Below are 16,845 nucleotides of genomic sequence, written 5' to 3' on the forward strand. Positions count from 1 at the left end.
AAAGTTACTCTTTGTTGAAGACTCTCTGCCAGGCTTGCTTGGGAGACACTTTCCTTAGGCTAATCATGTAATGTAGTCAAATCGAGCCCTCATTATAAAGCATATTTTAAACCTTTTTTAAAAAGTACCCTGATCACTGAATATTGTGAGCAAAGACGGACATGGTACCGACTATCCATCCTTCCATCTGTCCCCGACCAAACAATGATTGTCTAAGCATTCTTTTCCTCAGATGGTTACAAGGTAGTGACCTTCCCTGGGCCAGAGAATGACTTGCTGGGCCAGTTGCTGAGGTGAATGTTGGAACGATAAGATTGAGTCTCAAGACATCTTTTGACCAGGATGGATGTGACCAGAGCATAGGCATCCCACACTCTTTCTCCCACCTCTGGTTCCATCTGGAGAAGTCTTGACCTTTTCTCATGACGATTACATCAGAAGCTGGCATCCTTTTCCACTCGTTTATTTCCATCTCAAACCCTTATAGTGCAGCTGAACCTAGTTTAACTATTTTATAATTATTTGGGTAAATAAAGCTTAGTAATGGTGTGTTTATCTGTGAGATATTTCAAACTTACTATATATTTTAAGCAAAAATACTTTATTCTAAACAGAGTTAAAATGACTTTTCCTTTTCTAACCATATTTGATGGTAAAATTTTCTTTTACGGATTATCAGGTGTTCTCCTTTTTCTTATCTCTAGGTACTATCCATCCTCAACGCCCCCACCCCCAAGATGGGAAAACTCTCAAAAGGACTTTGAAAAATCTCCTGGACATGCCACAATCCAAGGCAATCTTCTGTCTCTCATCCCTGTTGGAAGTAATTCTCTCCTTCCTTTCTCTTACAGCATTGGTCATTGTATCCCCTACTGGTATTTATGAACATGGCTAATCTCTGTATAAGTGAATCCTAAAAGCAAAATCTTTATGTTACTCATTATTGAATAAAAGATCCTCACTATTAGGTAAAAAGTCTTGTGGGCAAGAGCCTTATTTTAATTATTAGCGCCTAAAATACAGTACCTTATAAATAGTAGGACTTAAAAATATTTATGAATTGAAAAGAAATAATTGGTCATTTATTAGATGTGTGAATATCCCTGTTAAATTTGTTTTTCCTTCTTCATTTTTGTTTCTTTATGTATGTGTTATAGTGTTACTGTCTTTTTAATCTCTTTGCTTCTATTTCATTTGGCTTCTATTTATTCCCTTTTTACCTTCATTTTATCTTCTTTTTCCTCTCCTGCATGGAACACAGCATTCTATATGGAATGACATGTTTTGGTTTGTTTCTTGCAGTTATTTGAGTTTTGCATTTTATCCCAAAATAAATGAGTGATAAAAATAAAACACCGAACTCAGTTGTCCACTAAAAAATTCAGGGCCTTAGCTGATCTTTCTTCTCCACGAGGTTAGTAGCTTTCAATAGAAAAAACCATATAGTCTAATTAAACGCAAGAAACATCACTCTTAGAGAAAGATTTGGGATATGCTTGTCAAATGAGATAAATCCCTTGAAAGATGCAATTTTGAGTTCAACAGGTTATCACAATTATTAGCATAAATTGTGTAAAGTACAGTCATGAAATTATAAACCTGGGTAAAATGCTAAGAAAAAATAAATTCGGCAGTGGAAACATTGGTGTGGTATTGAATTGTTATTAATCTCAGGTGGGCAACCCTGTCCAAGATAACATAACACTGTATCAGTCGTTTTGGTCATTTTAGTACTATACAAATCCTTTCAGCTTGATGAATTATCATTTTATGGCCTGTTAAGGATTCAAAATTAAGGAACTAACCATCTAACAGTCCACTCATCCTATGTGTTTATACAATAAAATACAAGCATATTCATAAGAGACAGCAGAAGACAGGGTTTGAAGGAAATATTTAAGTTGAAAAAATGCTCATCTTTGGTTCAGTATTATTTTATATACACAACTGAACTAAACATTTAAATTTCTTTTGTGTCAACATCATGCCCATTTATGAAATTAGTATGTAAAAAAATAATATCCTTCATCAAATATATTCAACTTAAATAGTGGTCCAAACGTATTGTAACAACTGCATGGTTAAAGACTACTTCCTATAAAGTCTGTTTCTCTTCCCATGGTCCCATTTAGGATCTGGCCTTTAATTTGGATTTAAAAATTATGAACAAATAGGGCTCACAGCCAATTTCATCTTCAAATGAGATACTTATGGGATGACTAATTTCATGTAAAGAGGAACTTGGTAATACTCTGTGTGGAAAATATCTAAAAATTACAAAAAACATCTGCAATGCTTTCCATCTGTATTTCCTATTTTATAACCTATGACCTGAGTTAAAGGTTTAAGGATTTAGAAACAAATAAAATCACCACTTGTGTGGGACAAAAATTACTGTTGACATGCTACAGCCCAATCTCACTCTCATTCTTTTTCATTGCTGACCCAATTCAGTACAACAACACTGTCACATTATTCTTGAAGGTAAAGACAGAATCTAATTAAAACTACATAATTGACCTAGTTAAGTCCTATAACCACTCAACAAATAAGTGTTGATCTTCTTATTTACACTGATACCTATTTTTTTCCTCCACCTATAGATCTGGACATTATATCTTCCTTCTGGTGACACTAAATAGCCTATTCAGAGCAATCATGATTCATTCCAGCCATCACTTCTTGGGATAAGCCCTCTAGGCTAAATGTTGGGTGTAGGGGCTCCAATCCTGTATGTATCCTACTTATCATCAAACATAGGTCTAAAGCTGACTATTTTTATGCTATGCTTACAGCTATTCTATTACAATTGCTGTTGCTTTTCTGGGCACTCTTGCTACTAGGTTCTAAACATTAATTCCTACTAAAGTGCCAAATGCCAGGTATGTTCCATGCAATATCCAAATTCTCATGGCAGTCCCTCAAGGCTGGTTTTAATTCCCTATAGTCTCAGAGAGATTAAGTGACTTGCCCGAGGATCCAAATCCAATTATGTCTCAGTCCAGGCTCTCTCCATAAAAACAAAGATGTAAAATTGTATATCTAGTGTGACACATGAAGGAGAAATTCACAAACTGGAGGAGAATGAAAAAGCTTATGTGATATCAAATTAACTTCATAACTTTTTGAAGGAAATAAAATAATTTTCTTGCCTTTTTCTCTATTGCTATGACTAATGTAATCGTTTATCAGGTTTTGGAAATAAGCACTTTGTTATGCTCAGGGTGAGTGAAGTTACTCCCCTTGCATGTTCTCTCCATTCTAGTTCTGAAAATGTGAACTGTGCTAGATTCTGGGAAGTGCCACATGGGTTTCGTCTTTGAGGAACATAAAGGATGTCTGCTGGAGAGATGGCAAAGAAGGGCTTCCAACCATGTGCAAAGACACGCTGTTGAGAAAGGATCAGGGTGCCCAGAAGACTGTGGCAACATCATTTGGCAGGAAATGTCAATAATACAGAAATACTGTATGATATACAAAATAAATACTAATAAGCACTTTACTCTGGGGTTGAATATTGCTACTTTTTTCTCACTCTTTATTGTTCTTTCCCATCAGCACATAAGTGTGGTCAAATGTCTCACATTTGAAAAGCAACAATGACAGGAAACTTCAGATCCTCTTTGGGTTCATATTCAACTGAAATGAAAACACCACCAGAAGCCTTCTTTTCCCTAAGGCCTAACACCCTGATATATTAATTTGTAGACAGAAAAATATTCACCTCTCTTACAGTGTTTTATGTTTTCAACATCTGCTTGTGACATGACCACACGGTCCTTTGGAAAACCACTTCTTACTCATTTAGGTGCTGCCTCAATGCTTTACAGGCAAGATGTTTGTATAAACTGTAAATTATTGTATTTTAATTTCATATGGCCTGAAATGATATCAAACTTTTGGTATAAAACCTTTACAGTCTTCTATCCACAAGGTTGGCCAATGATCTACTGGCTTGGAAATGCCTCTTGTTCTAAAATTTCCTGACACTTCCAGGTTTTTCAAACCTGCCTTGAAACGCATGACTCCAGCCGATGTACCTGTCCTGTGAGACTCCTGCAATGCCCTTTAGCAGATATGAGCTACCTTCAAACGTGTAATGTGCTTGCCAGGTATTTAGTTCACAGCTGATATTACCACAAGTCATTAGACAAGGTCTCCAAATGAAAGCAGCCAGGGAGCCAGAAGCATAGACTAGGGCGATGCCAGAGTTGTAAGGAATCTTTGACACCACTTAATCCTGTTGCTCATTTTCCAGGAGAGGAAACACAGGACCTGTGTAAGATGAGGTTGCCCAAAGTGCCCCAGCCAACTTAAGGTTTTGTGGGGACGAAAACTAGACCTTCCAACTCCAGGCTGATGTCTATAGGTCATGAGCATATTCTGTAAATCATCCCCGAATATTCAAAGTATTAAACTGTTCAGTAACATTTGATCAAAATGCTGCAATTATTACTTGCACCATAGTTTGAGTTTTCAGGTATCATCACATGTTAAGTTTTATACTATTTGAAACACGTATTTTAAAAACTTTGAGGTAGAAGTAACACTTCTTTATTGAAAAAGAAATTACTGGAAAACACAGATGAAAAAACCTGATATTTGTTGACACCTCAAAAGCAGTCTACATATGTTACAGTAGTACATTTAGCTATTTTATGCATTTGGTTTCCTGCATAGTTTCCAAAATGTTCTAGAAGACAGCAATACTTTAAATGGAGTCAGCTGGAGTTTTTAAAAGTATTTTAAGAAAACCACAATCTTCTTTTGTCCTCCTGCATTCCCAAGAGTTCTGATTGGTTGATATTCATCTTTGCTTGGTTCTTATCAACAAAAGCTAATGTTAGACTGAATGTTAATGAATCCATCAAAACCACAGAAGAATTTTCTTTTCACTCCCTCCAACATTTTGTTTCTCCTTAGTCGTAGGAGGTAACACTTTCCATGCAGCAGACCATCCGAATAAGTGTGGGTTAAAATGGTCAGTTGTGGCTCTGTGTCAGTCATGTGGGTCTTCTTGCTAAAAGCGGCTACTTGTCTACTGGGAGAATGTCCTGAAGGCTGGGCCCTGTGTCTGTCTCCAGATGGTCATACTTAGTTTGGAAACACTGAAAATATCACAGTCACAGAGAGGTTACCCTTCTACCTGGGGTTAGGGACAAAAGGAGGTAGACATTTTCTCTTTATTCTCTAATAACATCCAGCATCTACTCCCTGCTAAATCCTGGGTGAGCCCAAAACATCTCCACTGACACAGGTAATCTTCCTTGAGCATAGTGTTATGTTCGTGGAGGGAAAGCTGAAAAATAAGCCTTGAGTTACCTGATGCTGCTTCATAATACCTCACCTTTGATGGTGCTTCATATTTTTCAAAGTGGTTTCATATGTACACATATATCATCACTTACTCACAAAAGCTGAACAAGTGGTGGGAGAGGCAGAATTCTAAGATGGCCTCCAAGATTTCTGCCTGCTGGTGTATATGCCCTCAAAATCCCCTCACTTTGAGTGTGGGCAGAAACTATAAATATAATGAGATAGTCACTCCTGTGATTCCAGTTAAGATTTTCTTAGCACACAAAAGAGAGATTGTCCTGCTGGCTTTGAAGAAGCAAGGAGCTGTGAGCGGGCCACATGGTGAGGGCAGCCCTCGTTGCTCAGAGTGATCCCCAGTGGACAGCTAGCAAGAAAACCGGAATCTTCATCTTCAGCTATAAGGAGATGACAGTCAACAGCCTAAGAGAGTTTGGAAGTCATTCTTGGCCCAGTGCATCCAGATGAAAACATCACCTGCTCCACAACTTGATTTCAGCCTTCTGAGACCCTGTGCAGAGGCCCCTGTCCAGGCCTCTGACCCACAGAACATGTGTAATAATAAAGGGCTGTTGTTTTAAGCCACTAAGTTTGTGGTAATTTGTTGTGTAGCAATAGAAAACTAATGAAAGCCAAGGCAAATAATAATACAACCATTTCACCAATAAGGACACTGGTTCAAAAAGATGAACTGATTTGGTTAATTTTATTTTGAAGATTGGTGACAGGACTGATAGCGATACCTTGGATCCTCATTTATACTCCAGCATTCTTTCCACATACCGTAATGCTCCACACTAATTATTATTGGTGAGTATTCTTTACCCCTGCCCACCAACAAGATAGATTCTTGAAAGCATATTATATTATCTTCCTCCATGCAGCTCAACAGAAAGTAAAGCAATGATTTTATTAATCCTCACATCAGTTCTGGAGTATAGTAAAAATATTAATCAGTATCATATTAAATGTTAAGTTGATAATATTTTTAAAGGTTCTCAAATCAAATGTCAATCCTCATCACTACACAAACAATATTGTGAATAGTCAAGATCAGGAAATGTAATAGGTAATTCTACCCACTTTTTGTATTGTTTCTTTGGCGTATTATTTTTGAAAACCACTACAAAATTCTTTATTTTGAGACAAGGCAAATCTAAGCCTTTGTGCACCATCATCGTCCCCCAAGCCTGAAAAACAAAAGAGAGTGAGAGGAAAAATTAAATGCACATTCAATTAAGAATTCCTTTGGCCAAAGTAAAAATAAGCACAGCAATTTACTCACTTGGCCACATTTTTTGCAGATAATCTCGCCATTTGTTTGATAGTCTGCAAATTTCTTTCGTAGTGCTTTGTTTTCTCTCACAATGTAGAGTTCCCTAAAATTATCAAGAAGTAAAAAAAAAAATCTCTGAGAATTTGCAATGGACAGATATGCGGCCTGTGGGTATATGCTGTTGGATCTGAAGCTCATCCGCAGGCATACCCATCCCAAATCTTATTCCTTCTCTCCTTTCGCCCCTGCAGATCATCAGGCAGATGCCCCTTTTCCACACACACCTCTCAAGGGTCATATTGCCTTTGATGGCTTCTTCTAAGTCTGCCTATTATTTTAATGAGACTTAAGTTGTCCAAAATTCTGAGAACACATATGAGTATACACCAAACTAATGTGCCTTGGATCAAAATGGCTTTGGGTCTTACCCTTCTCCCTCCCTGCCGCAGTGCAATATTTGAAAAAAAAAAAAAATGACATTTGAAATGGGGATATAATGTGGGGGCTAAAGGAGGGGAAGTTCTGAAAAATAATGAGTCTCATTTGTACTATTTTGGAAGAACATTCACAATACAAGCAACTTCACCTCCTATAAAGAAACTTAAAATTGAGTCTTCCTGGACTTACTTGAACACTGGTGTCATGTTGACGTGGTGCATCTTCTCGATAACGTGGATATCTTCTCCAGAGCAGGCTAGCACACTGCAGTTTTTGCAGAGGAAATTTATTAATGATGGGTTTTCCTTGTAGTACTTTGCCATACTTCTCTTGATTTTCATTTTCTTTTCCATTATACTTTGCATCTGTAATTCCAAAATCTGCATTGAGAAAAAAACAATGTTTCTTTTTTTTCTACAGTTTGACTGAAGTAATTCTCCTGGAATTCAGAGATCTTAGATAGTTATGAAAATGTACACTTGGCCATAGTCTAGAAATATATATAATGAGGTGATCACCCCAAAGAATTTAGCATATAATCCTTCCTTAAAAATTAAGGAAAATTAAACCTTGTGATAAGACAATGTGGAACCCTCTGGTGTTCTGAAAACAACCTATTTCATTTTAGACAAGTTCTATTGTGAGAAAGTCCTTAGCAATATTCCACAAAAAACTCACTTCTAAACTCTCTACCTCACCATTAGTTTTAATTCTGTCTCATAAAACAAGTCTAAACCTTCTTTACATGGAATATCTTTGAAGAACAAACAGTGCTATTACATTACCAATCGTCTTCTCTTACCTGTGATAAGCTCCCCAGTTTCTTTAAGTTCTTCTCACACATCATTTCTAGACCTTTCGCTATCTTAGTCAATCTCCTCTTTATACATTTGTGGCAGAAACTACTGGCTTCCCACCCAGTTTCCATTCTTACTGGGAACAGAACTGTAATCGCATCCTGGGTGGGAATATGCTGGCTAAATGACTACATTTCCAAGCCAGTGGTCAATGAAACATAAGAATAGAATTTCCAGAAAGACTCCTTAAGTATCAGATAGCTGCCATATGCACTTTTTGCCTTTTCCATTTTCTTCCTTCTTCCTGCCTGAAATGAGCATGTGACAGTAGAATTTCAAAAAACTATCTTTGATCTGGATAATGAAAACCAAATATTAGAAGGGCAAAGAAGAGAGACAGAGAAGAGTCTTGGCTTCCTCACAACACCATGGAGCTATCATATGGGTCTAAATTGCCCACATTTTTTATGAGAGAATAAGTCCTTAAACCCCTGTATTCCAGGCCCTGTGGTTAGTGTCATAATTTATTTCATAACAAAAACAATGTAGAGGCACAAAACTTGAGATAGGCACTGGCCAGTTCTCACAGCTATACCAATTCACAGTAGGAAAATCTGGTTCTTAAGTAATTTACCTCCAAACCGAACCTCTCTCAGATGGCAAATTTATATTAAATTGTGGAGGAAGTCATTGTTTTCCTGAAGGCTAAGGGGAAGTTTTAGTAAACGTAAACTATCAGTGCTGATGAACAAAGCTGAATGGTCCAACTTTGACTCTCATCTCTGTTTTGGGCTTTGATTCAAGATAGCCATATTTAGTACAAAAAAGAAAATTAAACCTTGTGAGCAACCCATGGGCCATATAATAATTTAATCGGACAAGTACAAAGACTGTCCTGTAAATGATAACAATCAGGTTGTTCTTGCAAGATATTTATAATTCAGTGAGCTGATAAAAGATGATTTGGCATAGGACCACGTACATGGCGGGCAATCAAGGAACACCTGAAGGTTTGACAGGAAAAATAAAAATAAATCTAAGGTTAGTGTATGGGTATGTATCCAGGACACCAGGAACTAAAGGATTAGTTCCAAAATAGTAAAGAATATGAAACAGTTAGGGGGGCAAAAAAGTAAAACAAAGCATAAGAAATATAAGGGAGGCACAGCTGCAGTCAGTCAAAGTCTAAATAAAATGTAATGATGTGGGAAAAGTTGTTGAGTCATTGTTAGGGAAAATGCTTCAAATCTTCACATTGTTTCTAGAAGTTTGATTTAGAGGCTTTCAGTTAGGTACAAATCCTGTATAAAACATGGAAAACAGACCTCACCTTCCATGTCAGTGCTCACCATTTATTAGTGGCTGCCTGAAAATTGTGTTGAAAAGGATTCTTAACTCAGAAGAAGGGAATGCTGGGACCTAGTAGCGATGTCTGCTTTAGAGATGTCTGCCAAGGGAGCCAAACAGAATAGTAGTGGAATGTGCCCCTGCATCATTGCCATCCCTGCTCTGAGTTTGTCAGCCTGGAGTAGCTTTAGGAAGGCAGGTCTCTTAGCCAAAGGAAACCTAAAAAGGTAGTTGGTTCTGGGGCCCCCAAGAGAGACTGTATCTTACTGTAAGCATAATCTGGAAAATTTCGACTCATAAATTCTGGAGATGGCCTAGAGTTTACCCAAAACACCCGGTCTTGAAACATCAATCTTTGAAAATATCCACTGGATTAACTTTCCAGTGACATTATTTGGCCACAGATGTTTGATTTGACATTACCCAATGTTTGGTTTGCCTTACATTTAAAGGGGTTTTAAAATATAAGTTTGTGTAGAAACCTGGCCAGGAAACCTTGGAGTTGGTTATAGCAATGCACACCAATTTAAAAGCATCCCTTTCGTGAAACTCTATTTAGGGTAGAGCCAATTCCAATGTTAAGAAACTAACATTCACACCCATATGCAAGGGTGTGAATTTTCTTCTAAATGGATTGTTTGCTATTATAGTAGTTACAGTCTTTAATTCAGTGGTATGGGGGATTTCCTGAAATATTGTAGAAATGCATTCTTCCTTCACTGCATTCCTCTTGTAGCTCAAATGACTCTACGCTAGTAAATTGAGATGAAGCCGATGACATATTATGTATCTAGCCTCAATGTCGCTCCTTCTAAGAGACCTTCCCCAAATACCCAATCTATAGAGTATTCATCTAATGACTTGTTTTGTATTGTCTTATTCTAATTCTGTAGCATTTATCCTTGTGGAATGCATTTCTTGCTTCATTTCTGTTTCTTGTTTCTCCTCCTCAAATCTCATTATGTATACTCTAGAATATAAGCCTCATGAAGCAGGGATCTGTCTGTGTTATTTGCTACCATGTTCTCTCTTTCTAGAACATTGCCTGGTACACAGTAGGCACTTCATAAAGATTTCTGGAATGAAAAACTTGTGCCTGTACAAACAGATTGAACCAAACCAAAATTACCAGGTTGCCTTGAATGGGTGAGATGTACTAGTCTTTCTGATCAAGGGCAGACTAAATTTATATCATCAGAGTTTATGGTTGGTTTCACTGGAACAGCAGTCTGACAATTTCTGCCCATCATAGATCTTGATTCTTTGTGTATGAATCTGGACTAAGTACAGCGCATTCCAACTGGAACTTAAAATTCAGCACAATTTCTGTCTTGAGACTTAGCCCCTTAGCTATCAATGGCAACCACATGCAGCCACTTTAAAATGAAAAATAAATTCAGAGAGGGCCAGAAACAATACCTTACGAGCATACTCCTCTGGGTTCATATTTTGAACATGGTCTATAGCTTTATACATCATTTTCTCTCGGAAATCATTAACTATCTCACGTTCAATAACTCCTGAGTTACTGTGGGCAACCAGGACATAGGTGCTCTCATCAGCTCTGGCTCGACCACGGGCCTGAGAACATAAAGAAATCAAGTAAAGGAAGGGTTATGCCTTTCTGTGAACTCTCTCATTTTTGGCCTGGAGTAGTATTCATTGCTCCATGTCCCAGCCTTCAAGTAATTTCTCTATTCTCTGTAAAGTTAGTTATTATCCATTTTTTGTAAGTCGGTTATTTGAAATTCAAAATGCACTTTAATGAACAATGTTTGAGAGCAATGATGGTTAGGTTACCACCCCAACCCTCAAGACCCTCAATTACACAAGACCATCCTGTAAACCCTTTTTGTTCCCAGGAACCTGCCCTCAACCCTGGGAACCAGCATCACTGACTTGGACTGGGGAGGCACTCCTCCAGCCTGGTAGGAGGGATGGATGGTAAGAAGGAACATCTCTGACCTTGACACCAGGCTGGTGAGAAGGCAGTTCTGCTCCTGGTAGCAACATTGGATTTTGAGCACATTTCCCCATGAAAACATGCTCAACACGGTGATAAATTTCTATAGTCCCCTTTAGAAATTGATATTTAGGTACATTTTGAGTAACAGAAAAAATGTTGTGACCTGGCCCAGGAACCTAACTACCAACTGTAATATGATCTGTGTAAAAATGCACTCGGTGTTATAAATTGCTAACAGACTAACTCTTGAAATACAATTACTTCTTAATTTGGTGGTTATCTGGTTATCTTGGTCTTCCATGACTTCCATGCAAGGATGCAATTTAATGTATTTAAAAAAGAGATTTAGTTAATATTATAGGAAGAATATTATTTATATTAACCAGCACAACTCCCATACATACTCAATGAAAGGTAACAATTACATCATTAAGATAGTGTGGGTAAGAGATAAAGTGGAATTAAATGGAAATTAGGACATTTCGTTTTTGTTTTGCACGTATAACTCTGCCTCCCCCAACATATTATTATGAAAAATTCCAAACACACAGAAAAATCTCGAGAATAGGGAGGAAAATGCAGAAATAGTAGAGCTCCCTAAGGTGTGGGCATATTACTTTGTCATACATTTTAGGGGCACTGCACTTCAAATTCCTGGCCCAGGTAGGAGCTCACAGACATCCTAGGGATGAGGAGGCCTCTTTTGACTCTTACAGATGGGCCACTGTCCTGTTTCTAAAGAGTTTGTGGACACAGAAATAACAACCAAAGAAGAGTTGTTTAGAAATGCAACAGTTATCTGTTGTCATATGAATTAAGCGACACCATAAAAGGCAGTAGTATGCAGCTCTTCAAGATTTCTTTTTCTTTTAACTGAGGTATAATTGACATATAACATTGTATTAGTTTCAGGTGTGCAATACAATAATTTGATATTTGTATATGGTGCGAAATGATTTCTCTTTTAGAAGGAGAATAGATATATTTTTAAAACTATTTGTGCTGTTTTGCTAAAAGAAAACAAACTGATACCACAAAATCAAAAATTAACATATTAGAGGTATTAAATGTACCTGGACCATGGCTATTTCGTTAGTGACGAGACCATAACGAATAACGATATTACATTCTTTAATATCCAGACCTTCTTCTGCCACTGTGGTAGCGATAAGCAGATTTATTTTTCCTGTGCGGAATTTACTAATGACTTCTTTTTGTTCATTCTGTAGAAACAGTTTAATAAATTAAATTTTGTAAAGCTAAACACATTAAAATCTTCTAATTAGCAGAAGAAATAATAAATTGCAACTGGTCAGTGCAAATCAAAGGATTAGATCATACACGGATTCACTGCCATCTGTTTTTGGCATTGAACAAAGACATGATAGTGAGACAACATTTGATTTCCAATCTGGGATTACCACCAATAGCAAAAATATTGCCATCATCCAGTCTGGAAGTGGGAAGACCATTATTTATGCCAAGGAAATAAACTGATGGGTGACTTGGGAGGGAGGAAGAAGGAGACGCTTTCAGTGGAGAAGAGGATAAGGCAGTGAGAGACTAGAATGGGCTTTGTTTTTCACTGCATTAACTTTAGAATATTTAATATTCAGAAAGTAACAAAGATCCAGTGACACTTTTAAAGATCATTGAATTTTGAGTCACAGAGAAAATAACGCACTCTATGCCACGTCTGGTCACTGTAAGAGTCACTCAAGCAGGAAACCTACGGAATATGTCTGGAAGGACATGTGAGAAACGGAAAACGCTGGGTGCCTCCAGGGAGGGAGCAAGAAGACTGGAGAGCCGTACCCTGAACCTTATTAATTCAGAAAGAGGCAAATATATTATGTGTTCAAAGAGAAGTTTAATAAAAATGAAATGATAAATTATTAAAAACGTAATTTTTAAAACTATAATTAAATGAAAAAACTTTGAAACTTAATATAAGTAAAGAAGTTAAAGAAGCACTCTGGCCCTTGCATAGGAGGAGTGGGTATGCATAAACCTAGCCTGAGAGGGTCAGGGCGGTTTTGTTCTCAGACTCATCCAAGCTGTTGGTCCAGTCGGCCTCTGGTGCACATTTATGCTATCTTTTACCCCCAAACATTAAACAAAAACATTAAACATTAGACAAAAATAAACACGTCAGACCAACAGTGTGTTCTCCCACCCTCTTCTTTTTCTTCTTAGAGGCAGTGTGTGTCTTTTTTTGATTCCTAAAGGCTGGAGAATTGTGCAGAAAAGCCTCTCTCCAGTCTTCTCTGATAATTTCTCCCTCTCACACTCATGTCCACTAATAAAAGCTTACATGTCTTTGGATTTTAGCAGAAGATGTCTGTGCTATTCAAAAGAGTAACTTAAGGGATGCCTGGGTGGCTCAGTCAGTTATGCGTCTGCCTTCAGCTCAGGTCATGATCCCAGGATCCAAGCTCCCTGCTCAGTGGGGAGCCTGCTTCTCCCTCTCCCTCTGCCCCTCCTCCCACTCGTACGTGCTTGCTTCTTCTCTCTCTCAAATAAATAAAATCTTTTTAAAAAAGTAACTTTAATAATGAGAATTTCAGACAGAGTTAGACCCTCAAATCACATCAAATAAATGCTGACTCCCTCTCCCAGTGAGTAAGTCCAACTCTGCTCATAAGGGGAGGGTGTGTGGCGTAAGGAAGGGGTATGTTCTATATTTTGGCATGTAGCCCCCAAATCTGAAACGGCTAAGGAGCAAAAAGTAGCTTGACAACATACTTTCCTTTTGTACGTCACCTCTTTTCAAAAAAGGAGCTGAGGCCACATATAACCAAAGTCAAAATACTAAAGTTAATATAACAGAAACTTAAAAACAGGAGTGGAAGAATACAGATGTACTATTTGTAAGGATTAACATAAAGGCAGTGAGACTGAACTTTAATTTTGCCTGTGAGCTTCCTGAAAGCTAGGGCAAAAAGGAAACAAATTAAGTAAACTAGCTCTCATCACAAAGGAGGAAGTAAGCTCCTTACCCAAGGAAAACAATGCTTTCTTTTTCAGGCATAAATTTTAAAGGCAACTTTAACTGCGTACAGGCGTTAGCATATTGAGCATTATAGTGTAAAATTTCAAGAACTATTATTTTCAGCAAACATTAAAACAGATTTAATTTGCTCCATTGCACTGAATTCTGATGACCATGACAGAATTGAAGTGTCCCCTTGTCCAGCAAGACTCAAGGTCAATATGACTTCAGAAGAACAATTTTATTCGAACAAGCCATGCTTGTAATGTCTACAAGTGCCTTTTCTCTCTCCCATGGGTTTTACTGTGCACACGATAAGTAGTATAATGAAATGAAAACAAAACAAAACAAATCTTAAAAATGAAAAGAAAATCGCTCATAGTCCCAAATCTTTAACACATGAAATGTCTTCATTTTTCCAAGTTGCCTTACAGATCTCATCCTATGCAAACATATTCTACATTTTTTCTAATTGTAGTGTACATATTTTTGTGGGGTTTTGATTTTTCCACTTGATATTATGTTGTAACCATTTTTCCATTTTGTTACTAAGTTTAAATGTCAATCATTTTTGCAAAGGAAACTCAATTTTGAAAGTTCCTCCAAGTATATGAAAAAAGTGACTCCCAACAATGCTTAGCTTATCAGACACCACAGATTAGATTGCTACTCAACTCACATTTTATTTTAAGAACAAGCATTCCACAAAATTATTTGTGGGGTGGCAATAGAATTGATGGAAAAAAAACTACAACTAATTTGGGAACAGTAATAACAGGATAAGGAAAGAAATTTAGAAGGATGTTTTCACCTGTGTCATGGGCTTGAACTCACTGCTGTGTCCAGCTCCAATCAGATGATGGGCTTTGACTCCTACTTCTGCAAATTTTTTATTTTCAGTAATCCACTGGGAAAGGGCATATGCACTCTGTCTTGTTTTTGTGAAAATTATTCCTCGGGCCGATTCCTCAGTCCTTGTATATTGTTCCATTATGGTGTTTCTTAATTTGGTCAGCTTTTCATTTTCATGTTTTGGGTTTGCAGCCAGCTTTTTCAACAGTCTCCTGTTTTCTTTAAGAAAGAATTAGTTTGAATTATAAAACATGTGAATAAATTACACTGGGAGATTTTATGTAATGAGATACCAAGATGTAGTTGAACTACAGTTGATCTTGTGCTATCTAATGATCAGGCTAGCTTAATAAATAAATGTATTGCAATCTTGTTGACAATAAAACCAGATGACCAAATGACTGATTGTGATTATACAATTCATGGCTAATCTGAGCCCATCAATTGGAAAGAGCCCCAATATGAGTGGGATTTCTTCTTTCAAAATGAAAGATGATTTTAAGAGGGACTTTTGGAAGCAGCAGGCTCATGCCAAGAGGCAAATGCATGAGAGTACACAATCAACATAACATTGATTCTTACCAAAAAATAAATCCATGAGAAATCTATCTGTCTTATCCAGGCTCAAAGGTTTCTTTTCATCATCTTCATCTTCATCACCATCACCATCACCATCCTCACCACTCTCATCACTATCATCTTCTTGGACCGCATACTTCTTCTCTTTCTCATCATTATAGAAAGCTTCAAGGTGATTATATGCATCAATTGTTCGAATTGTATCATTAATTTGTAGGGCCTCATTGTACTTCCTCAAATGCTCTGCACAAACACGTTCTTTGCGATTTCCTTCTCGTGCAGCTATGAAAGAATATGTTATATACAGTGAAATCATGGTAGAACACACCCCTTAAAATTGTGCTGTGGACTTGAATATGTCTATATTAGTGACTCCAAAATCGGCTTCACGTTGTTTTTGAGATGGGCAAGGTAAGGATCAAAATGTGCCTTGAGCTCTAAAAGTTTTCCAAACCCTAGACCGGCTACCTGAGCTCTGGATCAGCAAGAACACAGACCTGATTCATGCCGACTCAGAGGAATGGCAGGAAAAACATTTCAGTTGAGTTTGCATTTGGAGACAGAAACATAATATTTATCTTAATATGTTAAACATACAATGAGTGAAAGACTCTGGAAATAAAGAGTAAAATGGATGGATTGGTGCTTCTTTCCTTAGATAAGGGATTAGAACATGTTCATCCTTATACTACTTCGAACACAGAAATTCCATTTGATGGAATTTCTATTTGCTTTCAGTTTGGTTGAGAATATATGACATATCATCTGAAATCTTGGCATAAACATGGAATAAACTAAATGTTGGGTCAAAACCCAAATTACCTTTTTTTTCCATTTGAGTGGTCCATTGTTCATAGGGTTGAGTTCCAAAATCTGACATTGGACTCCTTTGGCAAAAACTTTGAATCTTGTTCATTATTTCTAAAAGTTTATCTTTAAATGGATCCTAAAAATAAATTATACACTTATTCTTACATGCTTATCTTGTTAAAGAAATCACATTATCTTTGTTAAAAATAACTTCCATGTTATAATAAATTTGATTCAGAATCTTTGTCTGGACAAAGTAACAAGTTAATCTCTGACCACCTCTTTGTACATTTATTTTTTATCAGTAATCCACCCTTAAGCCACATACACACCAACACCATGTACTGCTGTTGGAATTTCCATTTTAAAAGCTTTACAAAAATAAAATTAATGGATAATATGCACCTTGAATGCTAATTGTAATTTAAAAATATATGTATTGGGGCACCTGGGTTGGCTCAGTCGTTAAGCTTCT

General features: G+C 37.1%; 1 protein-coding gene across 4 annotated transcripts in view; it reads right to left on the bottom strand.

The window, feature by feature from the left end:
* Positions 1–6,000: 6,000 nt before the first annotated feature.
* The window catches only part of IFIH1 (interferon induced with helicase C domain 1), a 52,863-nt gene continuing 42,018 nt past the window's right edge, over positions 6,001–16,845 (bottom strand). For 2 of the 4 annotated variants that reach the window (XM_027591042.2, XM_027591040.2), the window contains 8 exons: positions 16,383–16,506; positions 15,564–15,842; positions 14,941–15,200; positions 12,211–12,360; positions 10,591–10,752; positions 7,217–7,407; positions 6,599–6,692; positions 6,001–6,503 (listed from right to left, as the gene is read on the bottom strand). In XM_027591042.2, the coding sequence (XP_027446843.2) occupies positions 6,324–6,503; positions 6,599–6,692; positions 7,217–7,407; positions 10,591–10,752; positions 12,211–12,360; positions 14,941–15,200; positions 15,564–15,842; positions 16,383–16,506 (1,440 nt within the window). In that variant the 3' untranslated portion in view covers positions 6,001–6,323. The remainder of the gene's footprint in view (positions 6,504–6,598; positions 6,693–7,216; positions 7,408–10,590; positions 10,753–12,210; positions 12,361–14,940; positions 15,201–15,563; positions 15,843–16,382; positions 16,507–16,845) is intronic. The other 2 variants (XM_027591041.2, XM_027591043.2) reach the window with 2 other exon arrangements.

The sequence above is a fragment of the Zalophus californianus genome, chromosome 3, assembly GCF_009762305.2.
Source record: "Zalophus californianus isolate mZalCal1 chromosome 3, mZalCal1.pri.v2, whole genome shotgun sequence".
In the NCBI taxonomy this organism is placed as follows: Eukaryota; Metazoa; Chordata; class Mammalia; order Carnivora; family Otariidae; genus Zalophus; species Zalophus californianus.